This window comes from Vigna umbellata, chromosome 2 (assembly GCF_029865625.1).
Source record: "Vigna umbellata cultivar VRB3 chromosome 2, Vumbellata_1.0, whole genome shotgun sequence".
Lineage (NCBI taxonomy): Eukaryota > Viridiplantae > Streptophyta > Magnoliopsida > Fabales > Fabaceae > Vigna > Vigna umbellata.
Genome location: NC_142166.1, coordinates 6,832,153 through 6,845,994, shown reverse-complemented (window position 1 = coordinate 6,845,994; position 13,842 = coordinate 6,832,153). Strand labels below are relative to the sequence as shown.

At 30.6% G+C, this 13,842-nt stretch overlaps 2 protein-coding genes across 6 annotated transcripts; one reads left to right on the top strand and one right to left on the bottom strand.

Annotated features, from left to right (window-relative positions):
* Positions 1-1,600: 1,600 nt before the first annotated feature.
* LOC124847247 (cyprosin-like) lies at positions 1,601-5,802 on the top strand. 5 transcript variants are annotated; one of them, XM_088105915.1, is made up of 14 exons: positions 1,601-1,832; positions 2,463-2,755; positions 2,857-2,917; positions 3,060-3,154; positions 3,238-3,350; positions 3,545-3,713; positions 3,793-3,832; positions 4,163-4,227; positions 4,300-4,413; positions 4,520-4,584; positions 4,676-4,832; positions 4,937-5,056; positions 5,320-5,408; positions 5,546-5,802. In XM_088105915.1, exons 2-14 carry the CDS (start codon positions 2,498-2,500, stop codon positions 5,628-5,630), a joined length of 1,431 nt encoding a protein of 476 aa, XP_087962041.1. In that variant the 5' UTR covers positions 1,601-1,832; positions 2,463-2,497; the 3' UTR covers positions 5,631-5,802. The 5 variants fall into 5 exon arrangements, with proteins under 5 accessions (XP_087962041.1, XP_087962037.1, XP_087962038.1 ...); XM_088105911.1 differs by having other exon boundaries at positions 2,401-2,755; XM_088105912.1 differs by having other exon boundaries at positions 1,601-1,889; positions 2,401-2,755.
* Positions 5,803-8,256: 2,454 nt separating this feature from the next.
* On the bottom strand, positions 8,257-13,308 carry LOC124841697 (WRKY transcription factor 42-like). Its single transcript, XM_088105941.1, has 6 exons — positions 13,066-13,308; positions 12,786-12,842; positions 12,500-12,676; positions 11,609-11,878; positions 9,364-9,477; positions 8,257-9,218 (listed from the first exon to the last, which is right to left on the bottom strand). The coding sequence occupies exons 1-6, from the start codon at positions 13,168-13,170 to the stop codon at positions 8,592-8,594; spliced, it is 1,350 nt and encodes a 449-aa protein (XP_087962067.1). The 5' UTR covers positions 13,171-13,308; the 3' UTR covers positions 8,257-8,591.
* Between the last annotated feature and the right edge of the window lie 534 nt (positions 13,309-13,842).

Below are 13,842 nucleotides of genomic sequence, written 5' to 3'. Positions count from 1 at the left end.
ATTACAACAAAAAGTTTATAGAATCTTGTACTTAATCATTTTACTAATTATTATCCAATATCCAATTCTCTTGAACCCTAACTTTTCTCTCTCTCCAAAGACTTCACTAATGTGTTTCAACATGATAACTAATAATTTTTAATATTATTATAAAAGTTTTGTAATTTTTCAATTTTGTTCTTTTAACAAAACAAAATATTAATGTATATATGAGATAACATGGGATGCCACATGTTAATAAGGGTGAGAGAATGAAAATTGAAATAAATGGTTTTTCACATATTCGTAAAGAATCTTGCATGGACCAACAAGCTTTTCACATATTTCACTGACTAATCTCATGCTCCGACCAAACTTTCTTCATGTTCGACCTTTCCATGAGAACCATCGAACTTTACCTCGCTTCATTCAAGTTCTTCAATTTTTGTTTTTCAAATTTAAAAATTCCACTTTGGACAAATATATTACTTAAAAAAAATTATAAATTCATTTATGAAATTCCACATCCAACTATGTCAAAATTGTGTGAAAAAAAAAGTGTATTAAAATATCATTTCCCTTTAATTCACATGATCTTGGTTGTTTTTCTTGCCACATATTCCATGAATCCAGGGATACAATAAAGTGGTAGACTCCGCTTTGAAATAAATGTTTTGATTTTACTTGGAACTGGTGTGATAATGAACTTAAAATATATTTAGATTAGTTGTAAATTTTTATATTTTTCATATGTTATTTCTATTCTTGAATTTTCGATTAAGTGTATGACATGTCAATTTTATTAATATTGACAATTTGTACACATATGATTGGATAATGATATTTTGACAACATTTTAATACTATCTACGTGTCATCTTGTGATTGATTCATGTTGGTGCTTATTGTTATTATTGATTGAGGAGTAATTTTGGATCAATCACATAATAATACATAAATAATGTTAAAATGTTGTCAATAAAGTGTGGTTAAATATTGTCCCATATCTCATATGATTATAAGTATATATGAAACTCTTGTTTAAATCAGCCTGAAGTATGGTTTCTTAGCTTCATATTTAAGTAAATTTTATCTATTAAATCTATTGCTTAAATGGTTTAAGATTTCAAATATATACACCGTTCCTCTCTCCAACGAGGAAGAAAATAGTAATAATTATATTAAGTAATTCATACTTAATTAATAAATTCAACCGAATTTCAGAAAGATTTTTTTTTTAATTTCAAATTTATTTCATTTCATCTCTCATTCAAAATTTCAATATTATTTTAAATATATCTCGGCATTTTTTAATAAAATAATAAATTTAGGAGAAACAAATTTTCTTAGAAGCTAAACTATCCGATTATGAGATTTAAGAAATTGTTATTATTTTGAATACTAACATTACTGTCGTCAGCGTATCATGTCACAACTTATTATTATTTATCCCAATGCATATAAATAAATATATTTAATGCGAATGTCAATTATAGTTATCCTATTGAGACTAAATTTGTGATTAAAATTTATTGATAGATTAAAACAAAATATTGAAAAATAAAACTGGTAAGAATTTAAGCATACATCACATGATTATAAAACTGTCCACGCGTAACTCGTTCTAGAATTAGCATATTGCCGTGAAGCCCTGAACACGACCAACACCAGTTCGCGTCGTTATAATTAGTACAAACTCCAGTGTCGTCTGGATTCTGGGAATATAGCAAGAATATTGATCGTTCTAGTACGCATGTGCTACATCGTATGCTGAAAACTGCTGCAGTTACTTCCACTCCCATTACCGTGCGGAAAACAACATCATCTTAAGCGAAACTACGTAGTGGTTTCCATGTAAGGTTGAATTGTTCCTTGTCAGCATAAAAAACAACTTAAACAGAAAATTAACAAGTAAGCTTCGATTTTGAGGTAAAGGGGAAGCTGTAAATTGTTCAAACTTCATACCCAGTAGCTATTAGGTGTATAAAATTGCAAGACCCGTATGTTTGTTTAGTTCCATATACGAAAGGCATGTTACTCCTCTTTATAGTGTAGGCCTATACCTTTTTCATCAGGTGTGAAATTTTCATGTTTATATGTTGTCAATCACTATTGATTTTAGATTTCCAGTATATTTCCTTGACTTCAATCTGTGAACCTTGAAATTGTTGTGTTTTGCTTCTGATGTTAATTCAAAGGATAGTATCATGATTTTCTTTTTCTGGTTTTGTTTAGAAATGTCTTTGTTTCTTACATGGCTGGCATTTGAATGAACTTGAGGTTTTTAAAATTCTGCTGTTAACTTTACTCAAACTATTGAAATTGTTAGCAGAACAGAAAACGGAAAAGATTATCTGATTGTTGTGATTAGTTTGTTGGTTTTATATTGCTTCTGCTGAGTTTATTGAACATGTTGAACCAGATGAATTGTAAGAATGGCTTTGAAGTGTCTGCTGGTTGTTATGTGTGTTTGGGCTTGGTTAGGATCGTTGACTTTTGCAACTTCTGATGATGGGTTGATGAGGGTTGGTCTAAAAAGGAGGAATTTAGACTTTCAGAGTCTTAAAGATGCAAGAATCAAAGAGTTCGTTCGTCCTACTGATTTAGGGGGTGATCAAAAAAATTGTTGTGATGAAGATATAATATATCTTAAGAATTATGTTGATGCACAATATTTTGGGGAGATTAGTATTGGTTCACCCCCTCAATACTTCAATGTTGTGTTTGACACTGGCAGCTCAAATCTTTGGGTTCCATCTTCCAAATGCATCTTCTCTGTAAGTTACCCGATGATCTGATTCTGATGCAAGTGCTTACTCATTAGTATTTGTTTTATTTTTGAATGAACATGTTTTAAAAACACTCATGGCATGTGCAGATCGCTTGCTATTTTCATTCCAAGTATAGGTCGAAGATATCTAGCACCTATACCGAAATTGGTAACTTTGGATTATCATGACATATCATTGAAAAGATAAATTAATTGATTTCATTTTAGATGCCTTCATTTGTTTTTATATGCAGAAATATAAATGCTGTTTCAATGAACATGCTTAAAGTTGCATTTGGGAAAATATGCAGGGACGCCTTGCAGTATCCCTTATGGCCAAGGATCTATTTATGGATTCTTCAGCCAAGATAATGTACAAGTTGGAGATGTCATCATCAAAGATCAAGTCAGTGTATTGACCTCTGTTAGTTTTCAATCAGATTATGCTGCTTTGGTTTTGCTGATGATTTGTAATTTCCCATCCTTCAGGAATTTGCGGAGATTACAAGAGAGGGATCATTCACACTTTCTGCACTTCCATTTGATGGCATACTTGGACTCGGGTTCCTGGATGCTGCAATTGGAAAAGTCACACCAGTTTGGTACACACAAGAACTTTATTAATTCATTTCTCTCTTCGTTGATGTTTCTTCTTTTCTCCATTTTAGATTTGAATAAATGTTGCAGAGTATGCGTGATTGTATTTTTATGGTAACAGGGTAGAAGGATAGTCAAACTTCCCTTTTTTCTTGAGTTTTTTATGCTTCAGATGCAATGATTAGTTAGGTGAATGCAGGTATAATATGATAGAACAAGAGCAAATATGCCACCAAATTTTCTCTCTTTGGCTAAATCAAGATCCAACAGAAGAAATGGGGGGTGAAATTGTCTTTGGTGGTATTGACTACAGGCATTTTAGAGGTGAACACACATATGTTCCCCTTTCTCAAAAGGGTTATTGGCAGGTACAGCATGTTTATAATTTCATCCGTGGCTATTATCATCTACCATGTCGTTATTGACTTCGGGAGTTTGCACCTGTAGATTGATGTGGGAGATGTTCTAGTTGCAAGTAACTCAACAGGTGCTCTTACATTGCTATTCCTCATGATGCTTAAATCTGCCTTATTTTTCATTGTTTGTTATAGCTGTGACTGAATACTATGTACGTTTTGTTAGATTAAGGTTGCTAAATGTTGCATTATGCTAAAAGGCAACAAATTGGTGCTTTTTCCAGAAATGACATTTAAATTTCCACAGCCATTTAAGAAGTAAAAGGTCTTTTGTACCAACTGTTTTTCTTTTTAATTCAAGTGGTCCTCTTGATTCTTTTTCCACCTTAAATTTTTTACTGCGGCCATGCATGATTTCCAAATTTGCCATGCCGGGTACTTTTCTTAATTACCTTTGACAGGGTTGTGTGAGGGTGGCTGTGCTGCAATTATAGACTCAGGGACATCTCTAATTGCTGGTCCAACCGTATGATCTCGAACATTATTCTCTCTGTTCACTTCCTCTTTGGGGATTTTTCTTACTATTTTCTGTTTGCAGAGTGTTGTGACTCAAATTAACCATGCCATTGGAGCAGAAGGGTATGTTAGTTTTGAGTGTAAAAGCATTCTCCATAACTATGGGGATTCAATATGGGCATCCTTGATTGCTGGGGTTTGTTCCTTTTGTAATTTTACTTACACTTAATAATTATCCACAGAATACAGCTATTGGAATTTTAATGATACTTTACCTACTTTCTCATGTCTCATATCTGCAGTTAAATCCAGAACTTGTATGCAGTGACATTGGACTCTGTTCAAACAACGGATTTAACACAATGGAGTACACTTTTTTCATTTTCCTAAACTTGATTCTTTAGAGACACTTTCCTTTCTTCCTGTTCTCTTAACATAGGTCTAACTTTAACCTGCAGTGATGTTATTGAAACAGTGGTGCATAATGAAAGTTGGAATGGATCACCAATAAGGGAGAGCCCCTTTTGTTCCTTTTGCAATATGATTGTCCTTTGGATCCAAGTCCAGATTAAGCAAAGCAATGTGAAAGAAAAAGTATTTAAATATGTGGATGAGGTAGTTGTTTACAAGCTTACAGTTGTTAGATATGCTTCACATCACATAAGTCTCCAATTAATCACTCACAGGCTTTTTCTTTGTGTCAATTTCCTTCTCTAAAGCTGTGTGAGAAGCTTCCAAATCCCCCGGGACATTCATTTATAAACTGCAATAGTATTTCTTCCATGCCACACATCACATTCACGATTGGAAACAAATCTTTTCCCCTCTCTCCAGAACAGGTTTGTTGTTTAACATGAATGCTGTGTTGCTTCTATACATCACTGTCTTAGCACTAGAAAAGTGCTCATGCATAATGTATTTATATCTGATACTACCTCAATTTTATCTGTTTCTCTCCAACTTCTCAAAATTGATTCTTCTACTCCTTTCCATTACAAAGATTTGACAAATAGACAAAGCAAAACCGGTGCTTTTTGATGCAATCCATAGTTTGTTCCCATTTCAGAATGTTTCGTAAGTATAATCTTTCCTTTGTCCTCAGTATGTACTTCAATTTGAAGAAGGCTGTTCTACTGTCTGCTATGGTGGTTTTGTTGCTATAGATGTTCCTCCTCCACAGGGTCCCCTCTGGTAATCTATTCTATATCATGTTAATGTAAATTATGTATGCTACTAAATCACTCAGCAATGAGCCAAGTGCTTGGTTTTCTCTTTCCCCACTATATCCTTATGTTATGTGTGACATGACAGTAATGGTATGTTTGCAGGGTTCTTGGAAATATATTCATGGGGGCATATCATACAGTATTTGACTATGGAAATCTCCGTATAGGATTTGCAGAAGCTGCATAGTTATAGCTTGGTGATATTACTTTGCCAAATTCGTTTTGAATGATAAAAATGGAGGTCTGCATGATCCACAAATAATAATTGCAGTTCTTGAGAATTTGTCTCAAGGTCTCTATTCAGTTGTAAATGGTGATTGGAATATTCTATGAATAAAATTTGTGATATTTGTTCCCAAGTGTTAAAATGAGAGAAAAACAAGAGTAAAAGAATATATATATATATATATATATATATATATATATATATATATATATATATATATATATATATATATAAGGCAGAAAAACTCTCAAGAGAGAGATGTTTAATTAACTGTGCATTTATTTTACAATACTAAATACATGTTATAAAATGTCACTACACTCTATGGCAGTAAAAACCTCTTACTCATCAGTGAGTGAAAAAGGGATTGTAATAAAAATAGATTTGAAAAAAAAAAACCTGGATTCCTTCCCAAGATTAAGTTGTTTTCATCTCGTTTAGGAAAACAGCTATACCAGAAACTGAATCTCTATTCTGTCACTAATCACTTGTTTTGATAATAAAAACATTGGTTTAAATTATATATGAAGTAATCACTTTAATTGGGATTCTAATTTAGCAAGAAAAACATTTGAATTGAATATTCAGTTACTCCCCTTTAGCATGGAAATCTTTGACCAAATGCTATGAAAAAATAAATACAAATGTCCAATCAGAACTTTAATCAAGCATATTATGAGCATAACCTGACTGGGAAATTTGCCAGAAACTCTACAACTTTTGAAATAGGAATGTTACAGGGACTTTCGATTTGCCACTTGAATCAACTTACCAGGAATCATATACGTCGACCTTAAATCTGTGAAAGTTTAAGTTACTCATCAATGATTCTTTGAATAAATCCTCGTATTCTTGTTTACTTGAATAGATTTGGAAAAAAGTAATCGAAAAGATTTGAAGATAAATTTTTGTTGTTGTTTATTTAAGTGAATTTGGACGTAAATAAAAGTGCATTTGGAAGTAATTTTTTTAATTTGTCACGTCAATCAAATCTTACACTAATTGTCACAAACTTTATTTCCAAATTCATTCTCACTTACCTCCAAATTCATTCTCACTTACCTCCAAATTTACTCAAATAAACAACAACAATATTTATCTTCAAATCCCCTCAATTACTCCCTCCTCCCAAATACATTCAACTGAAGAGTTTTTGTTATAAGATACCTATATATATATATATATATATATATATATGATCGAATCAAGCCCAATAAATATGAAATGAATATTTTTTTTATAAGATAAAATTAGTTTATAAATTAGTTTATAGTTTATAAAAGTTAATTTAAATTTTTGTTTTTACTTTTCTACTTGATAAATCTTTATGAAAATAATTCATTTAAGGGTATATTATTTTAACACTTAATAAATTTTTGCGCACACTTCACATTTATTATTTTAATACTTTTTTTCCTTAAACAAAAGTTAAATTTTTTTAATAACTAAATTACTTCTAAAAATGGACTGTAGGTAAAAAAGAAATCATTCTTACCTTAGGAAGGGACACAAAGAATGGGAAATTCACTTCGTTGCCGTCGCGGCCAAAAGGAGTAAATATGACACGTATTCTCATAAGAAAAAAGTTTTTTTTAACAACTTTTTAATAACATATATGCGGTGATTTGTGATCGGTGGGTTTTAAATATTTTTATAAAATTAAATTCAAACAGATTAACAAAACAGATTAACAAAGTGGCGACACATGTTCTGTTGTCAAAATATTATTAAGAAAATATTCAAAAAAATGAAATTCAAGCATACCAACTTTTTGACATATTTATTATCAAATGACCCAATATTATATAACACTAATTAATTATTTAGAACTATACTTCACTCATGAATAATCGATTGAGTCGCTTGTGTAATTTAAAATTATATAAAAGAAATCATTTTTCATTAGTTAGTTATATTATATAAAATTTTTATACCTTAAATATAATAAAAATATCAGTGTTTCATTCAACTTTTTTTTTTTTTTCTATTCATCAATTGAACAAATAGAGAAAAAGCTTCCCACTTCATTTTCTATATCTATCCATATAAATAATAAATTTCATTCTATTCACTTTATTTCTTTTTCTTCTTTTTCACTTGTCCTCCTCAAGTATACATGAAATCTTATTATTTTTTTGTCTTATATATAATTGAGATAATTTCGTCAACTTAAAACAATACCATATTAACAAAGACATTTTCACCATAATAATTTAACAACTCAATATTATCTTTTATCGATAAAGATATCTTGATTATAAAAATAGCACATCTAAATCCTAACTGAATGTCTGGATGCGGAGTTAAGCACAACTGACAAAGAGATTAAAACATAAGATGAATTAACAAAATCTTAAGAAAGATAACTATCTAAATGACCTAAACCTAACTAAATAAAAACTTATAAATGACATTATTTACGAGATAATAGTTACGTATTTATTTTTAGTATTTATTTATGTGACACATATGTCTAATTTAAGCATTGGAGTGAGCGTACTCGGAAGTTGGAGACATATTTGCTTGATACATCTCACATTGGTGTTTGGAGGAATACATCTCAAAATGAAAAAAAAAAAAAGAAAAAAAAGAGAAAGTTGATGAATGTATATTGTGAGACCATTATAGGATATATCTCGACCTGCAAGAGCATTATCTTACAAGTATGAAATTACAACCTTTTTTTTATAACACTATATATAGTTAATTACAAGACCAAAAGCCAAAACTTCAATATGTTCATTAATTTATTTTACAAAGTATAAAGACTAAGGAAAGCCAATGTTGGTGTGACCTAGATTTCTCATAAAACTTACCTCTCTCTCTCACACACAAACACACATATCATGTCTTGCTGCAGGAAAAGAAGCCAGATTTTTTCTATTTGATTTATTATTTTGAGAACTATATATCCATAGAACTCTATATCAACTCAGTAGAGCAAGGCTGATGAGGTGGTATTGCAGGCATCTTAGAACAAGGGTCATAACCACTGCTAGTCTTACTGTGTGGGGTGTGGTTATTGCTGTTCTTCTGAGAATCTCCGGTGAGTGAAGAAATGGCTGAAAAAAGAGCTGCCTTGAGAGAAGGGTCTTTGGTTATGGCCTGACTGACAACATCCACCAATGCAAGGTTTTTGTCAGGGCTTAAAAAGGTTGGAACTTTGGAACACAATAAGGGCAACCCTTGATGAGGGTGGTCATGCAGTGGGAGAGGGAAGAAAGGGTGTGAAGTGGTGGCCCTTTGGAACTGGAGATAGTTGTTGTTGTTGTTGGGCTGAGTCAAGTCCAGTGTTACTGTGGGACATGTTGCACTATGGGAGAAAGTGGCTACTGCAGTTGGGGAAACAGAAGACAGCGATGAAGAGAAGAGGGGTGAGTTTGGTAGAGTGGTGGTGCCAACAGAACTCGTGAGTGAGCCAGATAGGAACATGTTCAATGCTGCTGATGTTGAGCTTGCCAAAGATCTTGCTGCCAGTGGGAGTGGGTGGTTATGGCTTCCTTCATAGGTTGTGATGAGAACAGTCTCATCCTTAAAACACCTCTGCACCTGTTGCAAATGTAATACCACCATATCCTGTAAGTAATTAAACTGCTAAATGTGACAACTAGATTTTCTTAAAACTTTTGTCGGTTTTCCTTGAACATTGTTTTTGTGATAATTTAAGGTTTTTTTAAGATTTTGGGACAGAAACCTGCTTACGAACTGGACATGCAGTTCCCATGCTGCAACGGTAGTAGGCTCGGGGACAAGGGTTGCCTTTGGCAGTCTTTTGTCCGTACTTTCTCCATTGGCATCCATCTCCCATCTGAATGCATTACAACATCAAAAGTTATACTCAAATCCACATTAAATTCATTACAAATGTCCAAATGGACTCGACCAAACTCACACTTAGCTCTTCAATCAACTCACCCTAACTCACTTTTTCATATATTAGTTTTTTTTGGAATTTATCCACCTGATATTAATAGGTTAGATAAGTTAATTTACTTAAACATAATTTATTTTTCTAACCTGTTACTTATATTATATTTATTGTAATAGAATCAAAAATATTCATTTATAATTACTTATGATTAGACCATTCTTTTAACGTTAAAAAAACAGAACATTTGAGTTAACTCATATACAAAGTTCCAACACAATATCAAATATTAGTAGAGTATATTGAATAGATTACATAAAACCTTTAAATAAAAAATAAAAAAACTCATTGTTAACTAATCTTATTATTTAGAAAATATCTCACTTAAACTCTCAACCCATATATTGTTGATATCCATTAATTCAAAATGAGAATACTTATAATTAGACAAATAAGCTGATATTATAATATACGAAAATCAAAATATCAATAAGCAAACAAGTAAATTAAATATTTAAATCATTAAAATACTATATTCTAATATTAAAGGAAACCCAAGTGTCGATTATATCTTTAATAATGGTAAACAATTATTATAATAAAAAAATAACAAATTGTTAATGGTGAATTTGCATAAGCTTTATTTGAACTTGCTTACTCATATTTTAGTAAACCGGATTTAATTTAATTCATATTAAAAAGAATTGTATTATTTTCCAATCCAATTATACGGAAATTTGTAATTAGTCAAAATTAACTTATGAATAATTCATTTTGACATATCTAATTCTAAAATACATATAAATTAGATTTTATAAACCAACATAATTAAGTTAAACTTAAACTTAAAATATTATCAATATAAAATAACAAATTTAGTAAAAAAAAGAGTTTACCTATTAAATACTCTTTATATCTCAAAGTCAGACATTAATTCTTTTAAGGTACAAAGGTGTAGTAAGGTTACCTTCTTTTTGACAAATGTCTTTCTATAACACCGTCCAATTATTGAACTTTTAATCAAATATTTAATACTATATTTTGTCAAAACTATCATGCTATATTAATGTAATTTCTTTTTGTCTAAATTAATATTTTTTAAATAAGTTTTCCGAGAGGCATGATAATTTCACGCGTTTGTTTTACTTAATTACACCCCCCTCGCACATGTGATAAGCTTTTTATAATACAAAAACACACGTTATTTTATTTTTTTTCACATTGAAGGAGAGGCTTCAAGAAAATGAAGAAATATTTCACTGTCTATGACACAATTTGTAAACACTGCATGCATGGGTAGTTAATCTACTTATCATTCAACATATGTTATATATATATATATATATATATATATATATATATATATATATATATATATATATATATATATATATATATATATATATATATATACACACACACACACCACACACATTAGGATTTTTTTTGTTTGAGATAACTATGATTTCCAATAAAATTTAATATTATAAGTTTGTTGAAGATGAAATTATAATTAACTATAAAATGACTGCTATTGATCTAATGTAAAATTAAATTGCAGTCAAGGTAGAGTATTTTTTTTTATTTGCATTTACAATGACAAGAATTAATGTTGAGTTGAAAAAAGGAGGTTTAATACGAAAAAACAATCTTATTAAGAAGTGTTTATCTTTTTAATTGAAAAATGAGGTTTAAACACACTGATAAAGGAAAGTAATTAAGTTTTTCCTTCAGTTAATTAAAAGCATATATAATCCAATGGCATTGCTGGATTTTTACACAGGTGTCAGCCGGCCAGGTATTATTATGAGACAAATCTTATTCTTTTTTCTTGCTATAATCAGTCAACAATTTCTATGTAAAAGTAACAGATATTATAATTTATAAAGAATAATAAAAAAACGATTTGCACCCCTTCAGTTTTCTATCTATTTTTTTTAAAAGAAAAAAAAACTTCATCACTTCAAAAATTGGTGTTGTTGCGTGTGGGATATTTTTTCTATATAAAATTTCAAGTCCTATAGAAAGCCATAATAACACAATAGTTACCAAATGAGATACAAATTCTTACCAAAGAAAAATCTGATCGTGCTCTTATGGATACTTTAGCTCTTCTGCAAGTAACCTCAGATGCTTGATCTTCTATGCATTTTGCTTCATGCAATGCTATTTTTGTGTTCATTTCACCTTCAACAATATTCTTTTTCTCACATGCCAGGCTTCTGTCTAATGTTTTCTTTTCAACCTTTTCTGTATAACCCTCTGAAAGTGAAGAACAGTCACCAATATTCAAAAACTGCCGAGTGTGTAGCATTGGTTTCTCCACATCTTGTATTTTTCCCTTCAAAAGATATACAACTTTTTTAGTTATCTTCTTCAAAATCATAGGACATGATTATAACGCAAAAATCATTAGCACTCATCAACATTTATTGATAAAAGTCAGAAACTACAACTCAATTACAATGTTTATAAATTTTTCTGATCACATTGCAATTGCATATGTCAAAATTTTGACAACATTTAATGATCTCAATGAAATGGCATCTATGTGAGTCTCCAATTCAAAATATTAATTATTTAATTTCCTATGAACTTCCTGGTTTTATTACAGTTTTTCCCTCAATCATTTTACTCTTTCTACACTTATATATTTTTCTGTCAAATGCATATACGTCATGAAAGTTACAAGAACAACAAAATAATGTTTTTTTCTTTTGTTTTGGTCATATATAGTTGTTGTTTATCTGTTTGTCTTGAATTCCCGGTATAGCTAGCTAGAAGATAGAGACCTTCTGGGCCTGACATTATTGCTGGCACTGAATATATACGCTGAGTTGTTGACCAAGTAAAACTAACTACATTAATTGCTTAATTTTTTGGCAATTAATCTAAAATTTTGAATCAAAGTAATTACAAAAGGAAGGTTAACCACATGCTTATAAAAGAAGCTTATCATTACCTGCGACTCATGATTATTGTTTTTATTGATAACTGATGAAGAGAGTTGATGTTGCTGCATCTCAAAAAGTATTCGATTCTGAAGAACAGTGCAGTGTTCATTAACCTTGGTTAGCATGGTCTTTAGGATTTCATTCTCTTTCTTAGCTTCTTCAAGCTTGATTCTCAGCATGCCCATCTAAGAATAATTAATCATGCATGTTCAGTAAGGGACAATGAAAATTTATGCTTAGAAAATAACAGATTTCTGAGCTTTATGGGGTACCCCAGAAATTAATATCACTCACTTGGTTCAAGGGCTGTCCAGAGTTATTCAGGTTCAAGGAGAGAACACCGGATCCCATCTGCATAATTTTTTTTTTTCATAATCGCTCAAAATCATGTCATCTTGTTAAAAATTCTGCTAAAATGTAAAAAATGGAATTAAGCTAGGAGATCGAGACCAAGGTCAACCTCAATAATGGTCTCATGGATCATATTTTTTTGTAATATTTTAAGGTTTTGAAAGCATCTGATCACAACCAGAGTTTACAAATCTGATAGAAATTAAGCAGTAAGAAAACTTACAGTGTTATGAAGGAAGGGTTCATCGGTTCCGTTTCCTGTTGTATTACAATCGTAAGGCCTTTCTTCATCTTTCAGCAAATTTTTTAACGAAGATTTTTCTTCCATGTTTCTCTGATGGTTACCACTACTGAGAGATGGTGATATCAGATATCCATATATATAAGTGATTTTCCCAGAGACTTTAATCTCTTTACCAAACTTTTGAGGCTTAACTATATAGTGGGTGTAGTCTACAGCGTTTATGGACGAAATTTCTGCAGAGTCCTTGCTAAGTCTATTTTTCTAATACCTTGTTTTTCCATCCAAAATATTTAATTACTTTAATTAAATTATAAAGTATAAAAATAACATCAAGTAAAGGATGGAGAAAGGAAATATACTTTTCTACACCGAATATGAAAATGACCTCATTGAGGTTGGAGATAAGATACAGTCTTCTTCAAGATAATAAATAATATTGTGAGTATTTTATTTTAAAAGTACATCTTTAATGTGAAACTTTCCATTAATAATCTTATTTGAGAGAAGAAAAATATAAGAAAAAATATTTTTTATTATTTTATCCGTGATAGAGGCTCCAAGACAGGTTGAATTGGAAACCCTAGTGTCAAGACAATTGTGATAAGGGACTTGCTAACTAATTAAGGAACCATTTAGAGTACCAAATTAACGTATTCAATTGTTCTAAACTGAACACTCATTTCGAACGAGTTAAAAATAAAGTAGTTTTAATTATCATAAATTCAACTTAATCAATAAATGGTCGATGGAGTGATA

Coding starts and splice junctions, on each gene's coding strand:
- LOC124847247 (XM_088105911.1), top strand. CDS start 2,414: ATGGCTTTGAAGTGTCTGCTGGTTGTTATGTGTGTTTGGGCTTGGTTA. Junction 2,756..2,856: donor CTTCCAAATGCATCTTCTCT/GTAAGTTACCCG, acceptor TGGCATGTGCAG/ATCGCTTGCTATTTTCATTC. Junction 4,414..4,519: donor GGGCATCCTTGATTGCTGGG/GTTTGTTCCTTT, acceptor TCATATCTGCAG/TTAAATCCAGAACTTGTATG.
- LOC124841697 (XM_088105941.1), bottom strand. CDS start 13,170: ATGGAAGAAAAATCTTCGTTAAAAAATTTGCTGAAAGATGAAGAAAGG. Junction 12,843..13,065: donor AACCCTTCCTTCATAACACT/GTAAGTTTTCTT, acceptor AAAATTATGCAG/ATGGGATCCGGTGTTCTCTC. Junction 12,677..12,785: donor CTGGACAGCCCTTGAACCAA/GTGAGTGATATT, acceptor AATTATTCTTAG/ATGGGCATGCTGAGAATCAA.